Source organism: Rhea americana, unplaced genomic scaffold (genome assembly GCF_003343005.1).
Source record: "Rhea americana isolate MKP2758 unplaced genomic scaffold, rheAme1 scaffold_27, whole genome shotgun sequence".
In the NCBI taxonomy this organism is placed as follows: Eukaryota; Metazoa; Chordata; class Aves; order Rheiformes; family Rheidae; genus Rhea; species Rhea americana.
The window spans coordinates 3,795,257-3,817,167 of NW_028186390.1; the positions used below are offsets into that span (position 1 = coordinate 3,795,257).

At 44.4% G+C, this 21,911-nt stretch overlaps 1 protein-coding gene across 3 annotated transcripts in view; it reads right to left on the bottom strand.

The window, feature by feature from the left end:
- Window positions 1–19,043: 19,043 nt before the first annotated feature.
- Window positions 19,044–21,911, bottom strand: part of ELAVL4 (ELAV like RNA binding protein 4) — a 62,185-nt gene continuing 59,317 nt past the window's right edge. For all 3 annotated transcript variants that reach the window (XM_085308060.1, XM_085308061.1, XM_085308059.1), the window contains one exon: window positions 19,044–19,528. In XM_085308060.1, the coding sequence (XP_085164186.1) occupies window positions 19,201–19,528 (328 nt within the window). In that variant the 3' untranslated portion in view covers window positions 19,044–19,200. The remainder of the gene's footprint in view (window positions 19,529–21,911) is intronic.

Sequence of the window (21,911 nt, forward strand, 5' to 3'; positions counted from 1 at the left end):
TTGCATTTCTGTAGAAGTTGTTGCAATCCTACAGTGACCACTGAAGTCTTTTTTATTTATTGTACTATGAATACAGAATAGATAAAATTAAATCCTCCATTATCAATGGTTCCAATTTACATGCATTACATGTCAAAGAGACTTTCTTTGGTCCCCACAAAATGCTATATAACGTGACATCTTGCAAGTCTTCAGGAACATCCTGAGATGAAACTGAAAGCTAAATATTGCAGTTATGAGTCTTTCTGTCATGACTCAAATAATTTTAAAATTGCTGAGATGTATTCCTCTAACAACGTTAAAATTGTTCTAATGCAGGATAAAATGGTAGTTTTAGTCTCTGTAATTTTTATAGCAGCTTGTAATTTCCATGCACTCGTTACAGTTCTTGGATCTGGAAAGATTACAGGAGAAAATGCTTTCACTAGAAAATCTGACTCTGCTGCTCGTCTTTACTGTGAAGAATATATCTAATGTTTAGAATCTGGGAAGGCTTTTATGAGCTGTTTGATGCTGTAAGTGTCAAAGTTGAACCATTTGATTTGGATTAGCGTCATTTTTGGATTCCGTTAAAGGGGTAAATACAAGCCCACCTCCTGGTTTCTCCCCAAAACACACAGATGAGTGCGTCAGTCTTGGTAAGAGCGTCTAGTCTGTTTGGGGCCACTCACCAGCAAGCTGGGTGATTTTTGAGAAACATGAAATGTTACAGTACAAAATTTGTGTCCTCTGGTTCTGCCTTAAATTGGTTTTAAGACCCCAAATTAGAAGAGCTATGATTACCACAGAAGGGATTTTAGAAGAAATTTTGAACAGTAAAAACCTTCAAAATGCAGGTATCTTAAGTATAGTAAGATCTGACAGAGTGCTCTCGACGCGTATCACTGTCATTAAATACGCACTGCGCTGAATCGGGGCTTATTTGGTGTTAGGCACCAGAGTGATCCTTTCAGGCTGTGTTTGGATTATGGTACTGTTGTGGCTGTAGCTGTGGTGATACAGCAGAAAGGAAGAGCAGGCATTTGCTAGACAAGTTGATGAAGGTGGAGAAAGAGGACGGGCTTTTGGGCTCGTGCCCAGGCTGGAAGAGGAGAAGAACGACATAGTGTACAGATACCTCTGTGAAGTTGGTGCAACAAGTCGGGTAGGCAGTGAGGGGGCAGTTGTGCTGCATGTCAGTGTTTGATAAGGAGTTGCCCGCACCCTTTCCTATCTTATAAATCCCTAGAGTATTCAGGAAAGTAACCGGGCAGAGAGGACAAGGGAATTAGCCAGCAAGCCAAAATAGCATATTCTCCTGCACCCTTCAGGCTTAATTTAAGGGGAGGTATGTCCTTGAATGACAGTATCACTGCCTGTACCTGTCTGGAGGGATCCGAAATGGGAGAAGGAGGATGCTCTTCAGATCAGCAAGAGGATGAATAATTAACACTAATTACTTATGGTTGGCATTGAGAGATGTTTTGCAGCTGCGAAGCAGATTTTGAGCGGGAGGTTTTTCTCCTCTTTTAGTTCAGTAAGTGTCCTGTGTGCCAAGCACTGGTCCAGGTGCTGAGGGAGCTTGGCGGGTTGTAGTGTTAAGACCAGACTCTCCGTGCAGTCACTAGCATTTTTTCATTCTGTAGCTGCCAGGGCTGGCTCTGAGACACAGGCCCTAAATCACAAAGCTAGAGAGGAAAAATCTGGCTTAAAGCTGCCTGTGCCTTTATATCCTCGACCCTGTTTGAGGCAGAGCCCAAACACCTTCATTTTTCAAAGGCAAATTGCTGGAGCTCAAGCACTATAGTACCCCAGAGGCCAGCTGGACTGAGTGCTCAGAGCGAAAATCGGCCTCTCTGTATGAGATCACGTCTTTTTAACTCATCCTCCCTATTCTTAATTTCTGAAATTCTATTGTTCAAAATTAAGACAAGTGGATAACATAGACTTTTGATCTAGAAACTGAGAGATAAGCCTCCCTCCTCCCTTTAAAATTGCAATATATATTTTGTTCTCATAAAGAGCTGTTGGATACAGTATCACCTCAATTATAATGAAACAGCAAAGAAATTCCACATTGGGAAAGGTTTTCTAAGGGTATATTCTCAGTTACTGCTGAAGATTAAAAATAACCTTCTCAAGCAATAAATTGGTTGAGACAGTAACAGGACCAAAATCATAGTGAAATCTAGTAATGAAATATTAATGCAACCATGTTCAGCTGGGAAAATCATAAAAATTCATTTTGCAGAGCTGTGTAGATCATATTACTGGTGTCCTGAGCTAGCTAGATTTTAATGTGCAGTGCTTTCTACTTGTGTCCTGCTCCTATATCCAATTCCTATTAGCAGAAAAGATGACCAAGCTCTTAAGTCATGTAACTGCTTCAGGAAAGCAAAGCAACCCTGTTGGAATACATGGCAGTCGCTCTCCCGAACGAGAACGCATGTTGAGCGTGACACAAAGAGAGCTGTCAAGTGCCTAGTGCTTTGCTTTACTGCTCCACTAAATGGCCATTGTAGAGCTGCGGCAGACATATGGGGAAATTTTATTTCTAGGGCAACATTATTTTGCGTGAAACTGAAATTAGATAAAAACTAGGCGTAAGGGTATGTTTGAATTTCAGCTAGTGCTTGATCTTTGTATGCCAAAAGGGACCTCCCTTGGATACTCAGTCTAGCTGCAGGCTTTCTTTCAGGTCTTGGTACCTGCAGCTTTCAGAAGTCAGGCCAATTTAAATTGTGTAAATTTTGCTGCTTTACATAACCTATTTGAATTCTGTATGTTTAAAAACCTGCAAGGTAAATAGCTACATTTTGCATACTCCTGTGCTGCTGGCTTAGGCTGTGACTTTAATGTTACACAATTAAACTAAGTGGAGAGAGGAAGTCTTGCAAGATGTAGCCACTTACCATTAGCCATGCGGCAGTGCTTTCTAGAAAAAGGCAGGCTGGTTCGCTGTCCAGCTGAGGTAACCCTGCGATGTCGCTCGCAGTCACCCTGTAGCTCAGGTCAGCTCCAGCCTGTTTCTGAAATATCGCATCAGCAGCCGCCGTTCCTCAGCGGGAGGTGGCTGCGTTAAGCTCGTAGGTGTAAGAAGCCCTGTATACGCTGTAGTTCATGCGGCAGTTTGGAGGAGGGTTGTTATCCTTGCAGTCCGACTGGCTTCCTGTGCCCAAGAAATATCGCTCCCGGACTCCCACTTGCATTTGGACACTGAGCAGAAGAGCACAGGGAGCTTCCCTGGGGAAGAGATGGGCCCCCCAGGGGTGCCTGCGGCAGGCTCAGCGTCTGCCTAAAAGCAGCGAGAGGAGGTCAGGCGCAGAGTCCGCAGCCTCGTGCGTGGCGGTGGAGAGGCAGCGAGCACGGCGCCTCCGGAAGGTCGAGACCTGAAACCGGAGGCTGAGATGGAGACTTCAGAGGGGCAACCAAACCTCCAGTGACTGACCGTGTGCCCAGGGCAGACATGAAGGCCTGCAACCAAGCTGCTTTTAGAGGGGGAAGGTATGTAAGTACAAACTGCCTGTTCCATGTGGCCTGCAGAAATCCTGCTCCTCTCTCCAGGCCGAGGTCATTCCTGGTGCCTGGCAGCAGCTGAATTTCTAGACTGAATTACCTCTGGGCATTGCTGCAGTGCAGTTTCTTTCTCCAGGGGTGAAGCCACAGGGACTGAATACTGTCAGGTTTGCTCCCCTTAAAGTCTCAGAGGAAGGCTCAGGCAAATCTAGCTGCAAGAGCCGAGTTGCTGCCTCTGGGCCAGGGGTGAGAAAGCTAAAAACCTACAACAGCTTTCTGATACATCCTGCCTCCAAGCATCACCTTATCAGCTGAGGCCCTCGGCCGCAGCCAACTGGATTCAGGCTGGCCTGAATTTTGCTTGGCCCTTTGCGGTAGGTGCCAGCCTTGCAGATGCGCTGAGCAGACATGGCCGAGTGGCTGCCCAGCACTGGGCAGACTGGGTGTGTGTGGGGGCCTGGGCAGCCCGATCCTGTAATATGAGTACTGAAAGGGAGCAGAGAGCATAATCTGTTTTAATGGGTCCTTCTGCTGCTGCTGAATAACCCCTGGTTTGGATTACTTTTGCTGCAGGCACGATTAGTCAGCAATTGATAGGGCAGGGGGTCTCGGTGGGGAGTCCATCACTTGCTAAGAATATGAGCGAAACAAACATTATTTTCTGGCTTATTGGGAGAAAAACCTGCCGAGAGCGGAAAGCTTCTCTCTTGCTGTTTTCCTGGGTGGGGATGCAGTCTCTAAGCCAATGAGACAGACGCTTCAGGACGGCTGATCAGCCCTGAGTGCAGAATAAACACAGAAATGATCCTGGATCCCAAGGCGTGGAAAAAAGGGCTGTGATAGTTCTACCTCAGACGCATTTCAGAAGGAAAGCTTCCTGAAACCACGTGAAATCACTAGAACAAGCGTCAGAAAGGACACACAGACGGTTCTCACCTCCTTTCACCTGAAGGAGCTGGCCATGTTCACAAAATGCTTGTTCAGTGTTTGTCTTTGAATAATGAAACAAAATCTAATGGTCAGTAAAGTTAAGCCATTACAAATAAATCAGTTTTGTTTCCATCAGAAAGGAGCCTAGATTACCTTATAGCACTGAAGCCATCTGTGGTTCCCACATCGATTTTCTTCTCCACGGCACCAAACATACAAAATCAGCAGGCATCTTTGAGTGCTTTCTCAGCCACGTGGAGAAAATAGATAAAAGCCCCCTGGGCTTCCTGTATGTCTATGTGCAACCTCACCTGTGTGACACCTGCCTGTGCCCGGCACAGAAATAAGCACAAGCAAGCTAGGAAGCCTGCTGAATTGGCATATTTGCCATGGAGGAGAAAATATTGCCAGGAAGCAGTGACCTGCCTCTTTTCTGCTACGCACTGTTGTGCAGCCTCTCAACAGGAGCAGCCTTGTTTTTAGCCAAACACCTTTGAGACAGAGGAGACTTGTTCCCGATTTGGTGGAAATGAAAAAAAAAGGGCAACCTCCTCTTTTTGTTATTTGCTGTTCTAGTGGAAACTCTGCTTGCTCTGATCTGCTACAAAATGCTGCTTTAGCTTTTCAGGCAGCTACGATTTTGACCTTTTCTGGAGAAAATACCTGTTTAAGTGCCTTTGAAGGCATGTCAGCTCCTTCACTGTGCCTGATGTTTTGCTGCATCTGACCTTGCGTTGACCAAGCAAAAACAACGGTTTTGGTTACATCAGAGACGTGGTCGATGGCACTTCCAGCTGCCGGAAAACACCTCTGACTCCATTTTCTCAATCAAGACAAGTGGCTCAGCAGCACATGGCAGTTGCTGTATCCCTCCTTAATTAGACACTCTAAGAAGTGAGAATAGCATCAAATAAGGTGAGACCTCACTATTAATAACTAGCAAGTGACTATATATTTAGATACTTAAAAAAATCCAAATAAAAAAACTGTGAGCTTAAGATCAGAGACAAAAGGAGCCTTTTATGTTTCTGAGCTCATCTGAACTCTCAGGTCACGGAGTAAGTCCACTTCAGAAGAGCTTGGGGTCATGACAGAGCTCTCTCGAGCCTTTGCGTTCATCACTCTGAGATGGGTTCACAGCATAAGCGGCAGAGACCGTGACTGTTGTGAGCGGCCCACCCCACAGTGCCACGATGTGCCCTAGAAAAGGCTGTTGTAAGCTGTACAGGACCAGGCGCTTGTCGGCAAAGCGGTCTGCGGAAAACCAGGTGCCTCCTCCTCTCCCAGCGTGTTTGCCACTTTTTGAATAGCGGAGGAAGAAAGCCAACGTTGCTGCTGCCTCTGAGCCCCTGGGACTGCCAACCCGAGCTGCAGACCCCAGTGGCATGCGGAAAGCCACTGATGCCAGTGGAAGATGATGAAATACGAATTCGAAGGTTAGCCTGTTTTTTTCACCTAAGCTCTAAAGGAGGGAATCACCATTCTCTGAGATGGATACTATCATTAATCAGCCACTGAGAGTTCAGTCCCCAATAATCTGGACTTTCGTCTTCCTGGCCCAGCATGGATGATAAATCCAGGCCTGCTAGTTCTTGGGAGGTGGGGGTGGGGAAGAAATGATTGGGGGGGGGGATTTTTGAAGCATAAACAAAATTTCAGCAGAAGGTTGTTCCTGCCATGGAATGATTATAAATGAGATGATCAACCACAGAGAACTTTTTGGGGGGCTTTAGCAAAACGATGCTTCTGTGCTAGTGTTAGAAGTAACAAATTAAAAGGGAGAGGGAGGGGGATCCTTTAAAAATTCCAGATATTTTAATTAATACCAATGATATTAAAATACTACGGCTTCAAGATGCTTATGAAAAGTCTCTTTTATTCATTAAATTTCCCAGACCCGACATAATTAGAATTCTTAACATTCATGATCTCTCCAGCATTGGTTTCCAAAATTAATGGTCTGAGTAATTTCTTACAGCAGATGAACTCAGTTTCAAAATAAATGTATTGCAGTAGTAAACATCAGCTTTTTGTAAAGGCAGGATGAGCCATTTGAAGATAACTTTCAAGAAGGAAAACTCCCTCCACTTTCTGTCTCCCAGCTTTTCATATTCAAGGTGCACAATTAAGGGTTGTAAATTCCCATACTTAATTTTAAGGAAATCCTTGAACGAAAGTTGCCTGAGAAATCACTTATACATACACATAATATTGAGGTCTTTAAACAGTTTCACCTGTTGTTTTTCTTGCAGGACTCCTGCCACACTTGGTGCATGGGAGAGGCTGGCATGGAGGATGAATTCGGTCTGGTTAATAGGGGATGCTGTTCTCTGCAAGTCCCTGCTTCGTTTGCCATGGAAGTGGTGGCGTAGGTGATGAATGCTGTTGTGAACGGGACGGTGTTGCAGCTAGACAACTGAGCGGTGCCCTGCAGCACATGAGGTCTGCCAAAAGCCTTCTCTGCAAGCCTGGGAAGGTTGTTTAACCCAGATGTTTCACGTGGGGTTGCTAAATGTATGTTGTTCATTTTGGTGCCTGATTTCAAGAATGCAGAGCACTTCCAGCTGCAACTCGTGCTGGTAGGATGGGAACATAGGAAAAGCCATGCGGTACTAGGAGCTGTAAAACCTGCCATTTCCAACTGGGCATGGCGGGATCATGCAGAGCCTTTTGACAGCCCCCCAGAGGGTGGGATTCAGGATTCTGGATCCTGTTCCTGCTTCTGGAAAGCCAGCAGCTCTGATGGATGCAAATTGCTTTGCCCGTTCCCCTTATCCTGTTTTTGCTCTGGGTCTGTCTCTTCTCACCCTATCTCTTTGCTGGGCTAGTCCCAATCCTCATTCGTGTCCATTTTCCTCCACTCAGCCTCCTTCCCTGTTCAGCACCAGCCTTCCCCACATTTGTGCTGTTGCTCAGTTTTCACCCAACCCATCAGCCTTGTCAAACTGCCCCTACCAGTTCTTTCAGCTGCGATTCCACCCAGATCCTGGCCCAAATTTGCTCTCTCCTCACTTCCATGCCAGTCTGGCTTAATTCTTTCCCCTCATGGTCTGGATACCAGAATACAAGTCATCCAACACCAGGGCTCTTTGCACCCATAGCATAGCAATGAAGATCTGTGACCGTAGGGAGTATCTTGCTTTGATCCTTTAGCCTGGAGTTAACACCCAGTAACTCCTGGCGGACACTGTGTGAGCAGTCTGCTCTGCAGTGAGCACTGCACAGGGGATTAGATGCTCAGTGCTTTGTCGGGGACGGAGCTACCCCATTCTGGGGCTGGGAGCAGGACAAGATGAGCTGAACTGGGACAGGATCCTCAGAGTTTTTAGCTATTCCCATTCAAGAAAGTCTCTGCTGAGGAGGTTCGATTGGATTTTTTTTCAGATATGTTCACTTGGCCAGACTTGCTTGGATTTTCACAGCAGTAATGAAAGGGACATCCCTAATGCAAAGGTCACCAGTCTACTAAATTTCTACTCCCCTATCGAAAGCGTGAGGAGCCGCGATGCATCTTAAAGAAGAGGATGTCAGTTCTTTTTCTCTTTTACCATTACAAAACAGTGCATTGTTCCCTGGCCTTGCCCTTGGGAATAGCTATATTGTTTTGGCTGAAGCTTTCCAAAAAAATTCAGCCTGAGGCAGATGCCCAGGATGGAAAATGACAAGTTACTGGTCAAAATATGACAGTTATAAGCAGCTGAAAGTAGAGTCTTGTAATTGGAAATGTCAGACGGTCTTGACAATAGGCAGTGCTACCAGCCCACCAACCTCGGGAAGTCTGCTCAGGCTTTTACGTGTAGGTAGAGGCATTGCGTGTGCCTCCTGGTAGTCTCGGAAGTTTTATACGTGGCACAAAAAGGAGTAGCAAAATTTTCTGGGTGTTAAAGTGTGGCAAGAACTGCACTTCTGCTCCCTGCAATTACATCATCTATTTGGACACAAGCTAGAGAGCTGCTGTGCAGGCTTAGCACAGCTCCTGTGGTACCTCTGCCTCGGAGCCCCGAGGGACTGGGGCAATGACTCTGAATGTCCATTCACACCTGAGCTTCCCTGCAATAATTACATTTTAAGCTAGCTGGATTGACTGGCACTTGATAAATCAAGGACTTCTGGAGCAGTTTTGCAGAGAAAGATGGCAGATGTATGCCCCATAGCCTCTGTGAGCATTGCTCACACTCTCAGCATCTCTCTTGTGTGGGGTGTGTTGGAAGGGGGCTCCATTTATATTCATTTCTTGGGTCTGATGCATGTATAGTGACTGGGTTTGCTCTACAACTTTCTACAAACTTTGTTACCCAGCCACTTAACTTTTTATTTCAGGAAAACTTCATGCGCTCCAGTCACTGCTTGCGCTTGAGTCAACTGGTCACTACTTGCCTTTTAGATTCCCCCCCTAGGAGAGAAATTCACCTCTCCCTGGTGCAGGGGTAACCATCCAGCTGTGTAGTCAGTCACTGCAGTTTCATTAAGTTTTATATTTAACTTTCCCTCAGCACCTGGGACCAGAAGTAGTATGTTAGTGTCTCGGAGCTGGAACACTACATGGAATTACCTTGTTGGTTTATCTGGTCATAATAGCAAGAGAGATCCCAGTGCTATAGTTAAGAGTCTGTCAGCATTTCCATTATAAACCTCTTATTCTCAAGAGCTTTTAACTTAGCTGTAAAAATCTGTTCCACTGCACAAACTTAGTTCATAACATGGTATAGAACTATATTTTATCTTTTAATACTGAAAATACGCATACAGTCAGTTCACTGAAGTGTATGCGTGTGTATCCAGAGATGTACTGGTTTTAGGCAGTGAACAACCTATTTGGCATCTCTTCAGTTTAGCTGAGAAGATACTACTACTTTGGGTATTTTAATAGATAAACTGTGGTTTGACAATCTCTTTGTTACTAGCACATGAACTCCTCTAATATATGATAATATAATCATTCACAAGTGCAGCACAGTCACCTTGTGGAGGAAACACAAGAGGTTTGGCACAAAAGCTGCTTGCTCTCCTTTTCCCGTTATTCTAGACAATGATTCAAGGACACTTCACTCACCCTCTGAAAAAGCGAAAGGAAATCTTTGACCAGCTGACTTAGCAGGGAGAATTTGGCAGATCTGTCATCACGGTTTTCTCTGCTATGGTCTGTCAGGCAAAGACGCACTGAGCAAGCTCCCACAGGCTACCGAGGCAGTCTGGACTCTGCGTTTTGAGCCATTTCCTCAGCGCTTCGCAGAAACACCCCACCCCTGCTTGCCCCAGCTTTGCCGTGCAGGCGCCCGTGTCCGTACCCAGCCTAGCGCGGCAGTGCTGCCGGTATGGCTGCCACACGTGGCAGTGACTCCCCTGGTGTGGCAGCAAAGGGCCGATGGGGTAAGGGGAGGAGAACAGACATTGCCGGGTTTGGTAGACAGGACAGTGAGCTGGCTGTCCTGCAAACTAGGACTCGGCTCCTTTGCAGGACAGGAGGACGCCACCGATGAGAAGACCACCTTCCTCCAGGGACGATTTTCCTGACTGAACCAATCTTCTAAGACCTTTCCTCCTTCCTGCTCTCTTTGCTCTGCCCGACAGTCCAGGCTAGGAGTAAAAAGGTGCTGGAGAAGACAGCAGCCATGAGTGCTGGGTCTTCAGCTCTTAGCAGGGCTCCGTTGGCTGTATGTTTGGTTTCTTTAACCAAACTTCTCTTTGTTTCCTAACAGAAAGCAACTGCTGGGTGAGTATCCTTCAAAGGAGCAGTGGCAGTTTATGTCAGCTAAAGAACCAGCCGAGGGATTAGATATTTGCGTGGATGTTTGTGGGTGTTGAACTTGGTGACAAAAAGCACCGGTCCCATCTGGCACGCATGGCCAGATAGCAGAGTTATGGGGAGGATCACTGCCCAATGTCTTGAATTAACTTGGAGGGTTTTTTCTCCAGACACAGGCTGGCCACAGGAAGCAAGAGCCTTCTCCCAGTGCCTCCCAGACCTCCTGTGAAGAGGTGCCAGTTGCAAGACCGATGGACAGGATGTTGCGTGCAGTGAGCTGCCCTCAGTGAGTGTCAAATTAAAAAAAAAAAAAAAAAGTTCTTTTTTTTCCTCAACAAATTGCACATTATGTGTTCAGGAAGAGCTTTTTGCTTCCTGCCCCTCTGGCTTTTGAAAACTTACAGCAAGCTAGTTCATGTCCTGGCGACCCAGAAGTGCTCCTGTTTTCCTCTTGTGGCTGCGCTGGTGCTAAAGCAACTTTGAGAATACACCTTTCTGCTAGATAGACTGCCTGGCTTCTTTTGCTTGCCATCCCCGGCCATATCGGATGTGTTCCTGCTCTTTCTTCAGTGCTAATGTTGAATTTTGGACATAAATTGCTGAAGCTGAGAGCTATCTAACTTCAGCTGCTGCTCAGTGTGGCCAGGCAGCTTGGTGCTTCCAGCTGGAGTTAGGGCATTTTTGTTCACAGCTTTCCTGGTTTGTCTAAGAACCACTGCCCTTGTGACACTTATGCTTGGCCTCCTTTCATATATGCACACTTCCACCCCTTCTGACAAGGCTCATTTTTCAGGACAGAGATAATATTCCTCATAAAAATGCTGGCAATGGCTATATGTGTATGGTTTTCTGATTAGCTGGTGGTATCAAGTAGTCTTTAGTGGCATTCATTCAGCGGATAGGCTTCTTTCTGCAAATTTACATGCAAGTTGTACCTCTGATGCTGCATTTCTTAATTACTGATACACTTTATCTGGGTTAAACATGTAACAGGCCCCTCAGCATAAATTAGACTCTATATGTGTAAACTGAGAATACTTCCCAGGTGTGTGAGGGGATAAACGTCTGTTAAAAAGAACATGCATCTCAGAAAGGATTTAGCAAATATAAAGAAAGAGTCTGAAATGTCTTACTTTCAAAAAAAAAAAAAAAAAAAAAAAAAAAAACCTGCTAAAACCTAGAGGAACACCAACCTAGAGCATTTTTGGCTGGGGCAAGGAGCTACTGTCATGCAAGTATCTTACATGTCATAGATAATCTCATGGTGTGGATATGTGTATGTAGACGTCCAGATCCTATTGACCTTTATAGCATCATACGTGTGTTTTGAGGCAGAGTATTTATAGGTCTTGTATGGCTAAAATGAAGCAATAGCCACAGAAAAAAACGGCATGTTTTTCTGTTTTGCTATTTAAAAATAAAATGGGAAGGATTTCTGTACTTCAGGGTCCATTGGTATAGCTTCCATCATCATACAGCTGCCAAAAGTGACTCTTTTGAGGTACACACCTGGCGAGCATTTATAAGGAGCAGATGCTGCTGGGCTCATCCACAGCCTGCTGCTTCTGGCCGGCCCGTAGTGGTCTCTTGCGGTTTAACATTAAGCACTCTGAAAAGGTAGTGGCTCAAATTGTACAAAGATATCTGCTTTCAGTCTGCTGTAGCCTCCCCATACATACCCTTGCATTTCACTGGGCCATATTAGACCAAGGGAAAAAGGGCTTTCTTGGCAATGCATGAAGGAACGTTCTTTCTGTTGTATCAAGATAAGTAGCGTTAGTGCAGGAGATGAGGGTACAGAGTGTCGTGTGCTACTGCTAGGTGTAAAATTATGAGCTCATTTTAAATGAATGTCTTAAAAAAGATGAGGAGGCAAGATTAGAAAAAAGAAAGCTTGGCTTCACTAAAGTCAAAAAAAAATACAGATATTTGTGTTTGTTAGAGTGAGTTCTTTCATGGCAGCAGTAGTTGTTGATGTTTATTTTTCCTCATTGCAGTAGAACAGTGTTGGTTAATAATTCTAATAACACAACATCCAAAACAATTGCCATATTTGCCAATTTTTCAAAATTGTGGCTAAATCCAACATTAAAAGAGTGGAATCTCTGTCATTTTTTTTTTCCCTCCAAGACTTAGAACACCTGGTCTAGAGTAGCGGAGCCTGCTCAGAGCGCCTGCCTGAATGCTGTCTTGTTCTGTTCATAGGAAGAGCTGAAATATGTGTTATATGGAATGTGCATTGTAAGCTGCAACAATTATTGCAAATATACCAATATTAAAAACAAAACAACCCACCCCCCCACCCTGCTAGAACTGACTCGCAGATGGACAAATTTGTTATTGTTTTCATGATCTTTTGCAATGTGTTTGCAGGTTTCCACAGCCTTGTTTAAATTCAAGCAAGGACCTTTTTGCACCAACTTTGCAGGATTTCATTTGTGAGTTGTACATTTAATTCTCCACAGCAGATGGTGATGTGTGGGTGTACTGCTGTATATTTGCAACAGATTCCATATCCTACAAAATTAATTAAGTGTCTCATGTGCTGATTTAAAAATCAGAATTGTATTGTTTGTAAAAAGCTAATTCTTGCATATCGTTTTGATAGATCCCCCCCATGCAATTCAAACAAAATGCAAGTGAAGGAAAGTCTAAATACTTCTTTAAAGCAAATGGATAGTGGCAGCTCTAGTCAGTCGTGATGCTCAGACTGAAGAGCTAATGATCGCGTGCGTTTAAAATTCTCTTAAATAAAAATAAGTATTTTGGGCCTCAGTGTCAGTTTCCCCAGATGTTGCTATGAAAAAGGTTGCTAAGGCAGTTAATCAGTGCGCATTTATACCCGGTACAGAAGAGGCCTCGGATTTAAGCCCCTTTTCCTTTGGTGGGTTCCTCTCCTTATCAAGGAGTTATTTTTAAATGATTGCGCTTTCATTGGCATTGCTTGCATTCCTTTGCAAAGGTTGTTTTTTTTTTTTTGGGGGGTGGATTTCATTTCATTTTCTTTTTATTTTATTTTTTTTTTTTTTTTTTATTTTTTTTTTTGCTTCCTGCTAATTTGATAAAAGGCTTCATGAGCCGTGCAACTGCGCCGCGGCCCATCCCGCCCGCGGGGCCGGCGGCTCAGGACTGCTCCCGCGAGGGTGCAGGCGGCCGCGGCGCGTGCCGGGAGGGGACAGAGCGGCCGCGGGGCTTTGCTGAGCGCTGGTGTTGTGGCTACAGTAACTCGGCAACACGGGGAGCCCGGGTCCGCGGCCTGTCTCGAGGGGTGAGGGGCCTCGAGAGCGGTGCCCACTGGGGTCCCCTCGGCAACGTCCCCAGACCGCCTGAGCGGTGGCCGGGTCCAACGGGCCATCGGGGCGCCGAACTGGGGCTGCAGGCGCTGGTTTGGCTGCAGCTCTTGCCCGAGGAAGGGCTCCTGTGCCGGGCCGGGGCAAGCAGACGCGAAGTGGCGGGCGTTTGGCTCCGTCCGGGCAGACCTCCCTGCCCAGCGCAAGGCTCCCGCCGCGCTGGGAGCCCGGGGACGAGGCACTCGCCTTGGGGTCAGCTGCGCTGAGGCTGAGCCCCACGTGTGGCACCACGCTGCTGGCTGCAGGCCTTGCACACAGAGCGTGTTGGCTCTAGGGTGGTTTGCCCGTCGCAGTAGTAGTAACCTGGGCAAAAAAAGTTTTTTTTTTTTTTTTTTGTTGTTGTTGTTACTATACAAGAAATAAATAACTTGCAGCCCTATAACATCTGAAAGTTGAATGAAATTAAAAAGCTTGAACTATTTCGTATTCAAAAATATGCTGGACCAGTGTTTAAAATATCAGTGATATCTTAGGTATGTGTGATAAACAACATTTCAAGCCTTGTCTGAGACGTGGCTCTGGGAGCCAGAGCGGTCTTCCCAGCTATTTCTACTGAAAGATTATTTCAGGAGCTTGCTAATCTGATAGTCAGGGAGCAAGCAACCATCTGATTTTGTGCCATAAATTGTGGGCAAGTGAAATTAATTTGCCTTTGTGTGAACTGTCCTTTTCTTTTTTTTTTTTTTTGGTTGCTTTTCTTCCGGCTTCCCTTTCTAGTGCGCGTCCCTGATATAGTTACAGAGAATAGGCTTTTGGAAATGCAGTTTTGGCGTTGTGGGAACAACGCAATGGGAGCACAGCGGCGCTTTCTGCACAGGCTGGTTCCTGTCACTTGAGCGCCCGGTCGTCTCACTGCGCTGCAGCCCGGTTGCAGGCTTTTCTCAAGCAGGCCTCGGACGTGCCGGTCACACTGCACTGCGGGCGTTGAAAATACCACTGTGCTACCCCAGGGATGAAGGGACTTTGTTTAGCCTTTTTTTTTTTTTTTTTTTTTTTTTTTTTTTTTTTTTTTTGAGTGTGAGAACTGCACTACACCAGCGTCCAAGATGCCTGATGCGACCATGCACCACCTCGGGGTGCTGCTTTTAGGGCCATCTTCCAGCTGAAGTCAGGTCTGTTCCCGAGACTGACGTTCAGCTGGACGGGACCCGTTACGGCTCCTGGGTTTAGCAAGTCTGTTGGTGTTAAAGGGCGATACCCGACTAGCCGGCGATGTCAACGCTTCTGGGAGGTTTGGCTGGCTCTGCTCTGTCATTTAGCGCTGGCTGTACCATGCCCGGCTTTGGTCCAGCCAGGCTGTGAGCGCTTCAGGTTTTTATGTATACGAGCCCCGTGTTGATCTGGGTTTACATCATTGGCCTGTGGTCACTTAACGGAGCAGTGCAAGGCGGCAGCTTCTCCTGGCTGCTTCAGAGCACCCTCTGTGGGAGCCTCTCCCACCCAGGCCTCCGCGGGCCGAGAGCCCCGAGCAGGAGCCCAGCGTCCAGGCCCCCCGCACGGGCGAACGGGGCTGTCGGCCGGCACGAGTCCAGCGGCACGAGGTAAGCTGACTTCCCCCAGCAAAAATTTAAAGGCAGCTCCCTGCTGGCTTGGATGTGCCAAATGTAATTTTCAACACAGCCGGGTTCTTGCATCGCGGGGCCCTCCCCTCACTGCGACTGAGGCGCCCCGAGGCGCAATCGAAAGCGGGCGCGCTGGGACCTCCCTCCCCGGCGGATTTTCCATTTGTGCGCCAGGCTTCGTATGGGGGAAACCAAACAAAACAGCGACTACCCTCTCGCAAAAGATATATAAAACATGATGATTTGGCCTCGGAATTAGCAAAATTTGCTCCTTGTCGCAGCTGTGCAGGCCGTGCGTTTTGGTCAGGAGTTTTAGACCCGCAGCTGGGCTCGGCCTAGCGGGCAGGGGACCCGCTCGCCCGCGACGGCTTTTCCCGAGCCCGCGCGCGCCCGCGCCCGGCCGCAAGCCGCCCTCCCCGCCCGCCGCACGCGAGCTCTCACCCGGCTCGCGTAATCCCGCCTCGGTGACCCGGTCCTCCTTCCCCTACAGCGCTCACACGTCCTGGGGACGGTGGGGGCGAGTAACTAAGCTTTGATTAAGTGGAAGTGGGTTGGGGGGTCGTGGTGGAAATAATCTGAAGCAAATTTCTGGCCTGTCTGAAGGCAGCAGCAAAACTCCGCTGCGTTCGGTGCCGCCACGTTCCTGCCTTTAAAGCAGCCGGGCTGCCCGGGGATTTTCAGCTCGTTACTCTTCCGACAGGGTAAGGTGCACGTGCACGTGTGCGCATACTCGTGTAAGAAGCACGCACATATACGCGCACACACACACACGCCTTCTGACGACAGATGGATGGAAGGTATTTAGCAGGGCCCAGTCTTTGGACAAAGCAAAATAACTTTCATGTTTTGCTACTGAATGGTCAAGTTGATTTAAGGATGAATTAAGCAAGCTGAGATTTAAGAACAAACTCATTCTGTGGCCTGAAATTAATTATTATAACCAACATGGGAACTTAATCTCACAAAAACACGAGTTTATTAATAGGTGAAGGAGCTGAAGAACCGCACAGTCCATCCAGTCCTCTGATATATTTTTCCTAGTCTCAATTATGAAATTCAATGTCGCAGTTTTACAAGGTACATATTTTCAATTAGTGAATGTTACAGAACATAAACATGAAGTGAATATTTGTATTAATGGGATTCAAACAAATCAACTGAAAGAGATATCAATGCTACTTATAATACATGGTGAAAAGAATCAAATTTGGAAGGTGATCATATATAGTGTTGTACAGCAGATAATATGTAAACTGTTTCATATTGCATGACATTCATAGCATATTCATAGAAAAGTCAATCAAACTAAATGATGGCTTAAAAACTGTATAATGCCAGAGTTTGCTACTTTTGTTTAATCTCCATATTGACCGAGTCAATATTTTCACTGTGTAGAAATACTGTATATAATAGAAATCCCTCAGCATCTTCCACATTAAAATAAGTAAGTCGTTTGGTTACAGTTTGGTATTTGGCGTTCAACATCTTAAATGTCCGATTCTTTCTGACCTTCAAAAGGAAAAATAAATAATGAATATGCTTAAATCTGGTTTGACTAATACCTTCATCTCTCTTTAAGACCTTGCTTCTGAAACCAGACTATAACATCTACCACATTTGAGGTGTGGCTGGGATTACTAAAACATCTGAACACGGTTAAAAAGGTGGAAAGTCCATAGCCATTCTACACACTTTCATTTATTGTCTGGACAATTAAAGTACAAATAATTCAAACACAACAAGGTTATGAAAAAAACATTTACAATACTTTCCCTCAGAAATGATCTAAACTAGCAAGGTTAACATGAAGTCATTCATTATAACTAAAGTATACAACTGCCTGGTCCTAAGAAAGATTTTTTTAAATTATTATTATTATTCAGATAGTAAAACACATCGTAGAGAAAAGATTCTGACATGCCTTCCCCACTAATGCTTAGCAAATGCATCAAAACTTTCCCAGCAAACTGCGCTCATTCATAGCAGATGATGTATAAAGGTTTCCCTGAACATTGAATGAGTGTTCCTTTAAACTAAAATCTAACATTGTTAAAGTAAAAAACTGATAAAATTATGATGCAGCCTTTGCTTTAGTTATTTGTCTACTACAAAAGTTTGCCTCTTCAGTGTGAAAAAACAATACTTAGTCTACATGCAGTTAGTGGGTATAGCATGGAAAAAATGCACAAAATAAGCACAAGTTATAAATAACCATAACGTTTTATTACCATTAAGACTAAACTTGTATTGAAAAGATTTTATATAACAAGACAAGAAAAGCAATAGCAAATTTAACTATCAACTAGATTATGCATAGCGAGTAACTGTTTCTAGTACTCAGGGAAGAGCATGACCCTTTTTTGTTTTAAATATATAACCGTACAAAGCACAAACATACTAAAATGATCAGTGCACTGGACATGGGAGAGCACCCCCTCAGTCATTTTGTTCCCTTAGCTCTGTTTTCCCCAATCTGAATTACATTAAAATAAAGACCCAGTTGTTTTCTTTTCTACTGTGCAGTAAGAAAAAATATTCACAACAAACATGACAATATATCAAACAATATTTCTACACAAGTTACCTTGATACCTCTGTCACTTAAGTATCATAAGAAAACATTTTAAGACATATACAAACAAAACTAGCAAAGTGTTACAACTTATAATAAATTAACCAAAAGAAAAAATAACTTTATATATATATATATTTATATTATATATACACATACACACACAACAAAATGACACAATAATATGCTTCTTCCCATAGTTTAAGTAAACAAATAAGTAGACTAGCCAAACTAGCTATATTTGATTTTGGCCATATGCATCACATCGGCAATTAAATAAATAAGTGTTTCAAGCAACATAAACAGTGTTCCAAATGTGCCAACACAGCCCAATTATATTAGCATGGGCTATAAAGTGAATTTGAAAATTCTTAACAAATTTAAAGCAAATGTATTTTTTCTAAACACATTACATTTAACTATGATACTAAGATATGTAAATAATTTTGTAGCACCTACTGCTCAAACCAAGGAAGTTTTTGATCAAAAAATTAATTTTTTAACTTTTGTTCTGCTGATATCCCATACTGATGACTTAAAGAAAAACCGTCTTGCAACTCATCTCCTTGCTTTTGGGTTTTGACTGTGGGTAACTGCGTGCCTGGGAAGAACACTCTCCCGTACTGTATTTAATATTTTTATTACATGCTATGAAAAGATACGAAGATCATCTGTTTGTAGCCCATCCTTCAAAAAACAATCTACTAATCCAGTTTAAAACACACATCTTGATCTCTAAAAAGTTACCAGTGCAGTATGAACATGACAAAGTTGTCAATTTCCCCTAAATTAGCCAGTCAAAATATTTTTTTCTCAAATCCAGATTCTCTTGTAAAAATTCTTTATATTTTATAAAAATAGATTTTTCTTGAAACCCATTTTCAGCAAAGAGACCACCTCTTTGGCAACATTGTTAATGTTATTTAAATTGTTATGTCATCAGGTATCCCCCTTTACCCCATTCCCTAACAGAAGACTGTTTAGTTCACATGATATAAAAGAAAAAAGGAAAAATAAAAAAAGTTGCAAAATTATGTTCTTCTTTTTGCAATTTTTATTGTTCCTCTTTAATTTATGTGGGGGGTTTACCAATCTGATTGGATCAATGTTTTGAAAAGAACAAAAGAAAAGAAAAATCTTTTTTCTTGCTTTTAATCCCATTAGTTTGTAAAAATTGTTTTTGTTTTATTTTTTTTTCAAATGAGTGAATGGTCATCTTAAAAAGACCCACCTTCAAGGAAGGTAGTAAAACTAGCTGGCCGGGTAAAAATCCCTGCACATTGTTATCTATGTATATTATATTCAACAACGACAGCTATGAAAGAACATTCAATGCATCAAAGGTTTTTTTTTTTCTTTTTTTTTTCTAAGCATTATAAAATCCTTTCCTGTTCATCACAGGATATCCAATGTTTTAATACTTAGGCAACACTGGCTTATAAAGTCCATGGTTGAATATAAGCCTTGAAGAGTTTTTTTTTTGTTTTGTTTTGTTCGTATATATATTTATATATATATATATTTTAGTAAGTAAGGATATGAAATTCAGGATTTGTGGGTTTTATTGGTTTTAAAGGAAACTTGCAATACTCTGTCTCCTAAACGGTATCCATTAAGGCTGGCAATCGCCATGGCAGCTTCATCGTAGTTGGTCATGGTGACAAAGCCAAATCCCTTGCACTTGTTGGTGTTGAAATCGCGGATCACCTTGACGTTATTGACCGCTCCAAAGGGACCGAACAACTGCCACAGCACACTTTCATCCGAGTCGGGAGACAAGTTGTAGACGAAGATACACCATCCAGTCCCAGTGTGACCAGGGATATTCATTCCCACCAGGCTCGTCATACCATCGATTGTGATCGGAGAGAACCTACCAAGTAAAAAGAGGGGTCTATTCTAAATATATCTCTTGGCACAAAGTACACGGAACCAAGACTTTAAAATAAACAATCAATCCAACGTTAATTAAGGTTCGTGATCCAGTCCCTGGAAGATCACTTCATAGCCACCTTTGGTCTCTAACTCCTGCGTAAGTGGAGGAGAGCTGTACTAAATATAAAGACCAAATCTGGGCATTAAGGCCTTTCCCTCAAGCGCAAACCTAGACGTATACGCTGATCTAATAAAAGAAATGCTTAAGCACAATCTAGGTCAAAAAGGGCCTGCTCATGCTGTCATAAATATGAGTTCATGTAAAAAGGCCTCTAGCAATTTACCACATATTTCCATTACTAAAATAACGTAGTTTCAGGGCCATAGAGATCTAATGCTTTACTTTTTTACTAGTTTGTGGTGAAAAAACAGACCCCCTTAAGATTTATTTTAAAGATTATTATAGCTGAATCTTGACAGCGGTGTTTCATAATAGTAGCCTCTTTGGCTAAAAATACCACTAGGTTTAGTGAGAGCTCTGTACATGGTAAATTCTGATTCTCTTCCTAACAAAATTCTTAACAGACATACACTGCACTGCTCACAAAGAAGTCCCAAAGCTGGCCACATATATTAAAGATTTATGCAGCAATCGGAGGGTGAAAGACCGCATAACTGATCAGTGAACGTTTGCCAACTAATACCTTCACACCGGGAGCCTTCCTCGTCCACGGCAGGATCCTAGGCTCTTCGAATAGCCAGCGGAGACAGATATGCTCCTGGAACATCTATTTTAGCGTTCTAACTTCCTCATTGCCTTTTGGGGCCTAGTTTCCGAATTCAAGCACTGGACTGGATACCCCAGGCCGGGCAGTGCGGTTATGACGGCAGAAGCACCACGGGAGGAGGCAGAGGTCGTCTGACCCAGCCTCCCGCTCAGAGCAAGGCCAGCTCTTGAGAGGTAGCGCCGGAGTCGGAGCTGGCTGCTCAGGCGCCTTGGCCAGGCAGGCTTTGAGAATCTCCACAGCCGGGACTACGCGACCCCCCCAAGCCCCCGCTTGGATCCCGCTCTGGGATCGCGCTCGCTGAGAACGGTTTTCCCTCGTCTCCAGCCGAATTTCCCCCGCTGCAGCCCCGGCTGCTTGCAGCGCGCCTCTGAGAAGAGCTCGGCTCCATCTTCCAGCGCTTCCTCTAGGTGGCTGAAAACAGCAGCCAGGTGCCCAACGCCAGATTCGCTTTTCCCCAGCTTCAGGAGGCTCCTGCCAGCCCGTTCCTGCTCCGGCCGGGCCGGCCAGCAGCCCTGGCCTGCGGCACGCCGACTGCCCCTGCCCCGGCGGGGCCCGGGCAGCAGCAGTCCGCAGGTCCAGCAGAATTTTCCTCTCACCGCTTTGATTAAAAGGAGACGCTTTCTGAAGCTCCAGTTTGTGATACATTTTAAAATAACAACTAAATAACGGAAAAGCCTTAATAAAAATTCAGTTTCACCTCTAACTTAGAGGTGATGAATTTTAATATCCAAAATGAGTAATAATTCAGGACTTTTTGAGCGAGGACTGAGGAAATGGGGGGGGGGGAACCCCCTCACAACACAGCTGAGGTAGGAAGTTGGCTCTCATGTTCTCCAAAATTCCTGCTTTGGCATTTCTAATATTTTCACATGCATTTAGCAAGCTGTATTACATACTGTCTATTAAGTAACTATAAAAGAAGCTACGCACTTTGATGACTGCTCCCTATTCTGTTGACTCCTGACGGCGCTTTATATGTATATTTGAGGAAACGAGACACTTTGGAATATATATCTTAAGCTGAGGAACACCACTTGGGTGTACCTATGCTGTAAATGAGCAGTTCGCAAACGCTCACAGCACTGGGCCCTCAGACACACACAGGGGTTTGCAAAAACCATTTGTAAGAAAATAAATGGCAATTTTCCTACTGAACATCTCTTCACGCAACATCCTTTAATTTCTCTCTTGGATACTGAAACTAGCAATATTATCGCAACGGTTCAGCACGGCTCTACTATCCTGCCGTACTTTCTCAGCCGCTGAAAACCAAGCAAGCTCAAAAAGGCCAATTTATACTAATTCTCTTCACCGTAAGACAAGGTGAAATTTTAAAGGCGGCCAGGACTGAGAGCATGTAAATGATCTGCAAGCCAACAGCTTAAATTTCTTTTGAAATTTGGAGATGGGACTTTAAGCCCAATGCTGACAAGTGGAAACTCTGCTAGTAATACATGTAAAGCCAGCAAAACCTTGTTTCCTGCAATGTCTAAATTTAACATGAAGCACAATGCTAACGTACATACCAGTAAGCGATGTTATTGTAAAATCTGTACAACGCACAAAGCCGTGCGTGTCACACTATGCTATGTT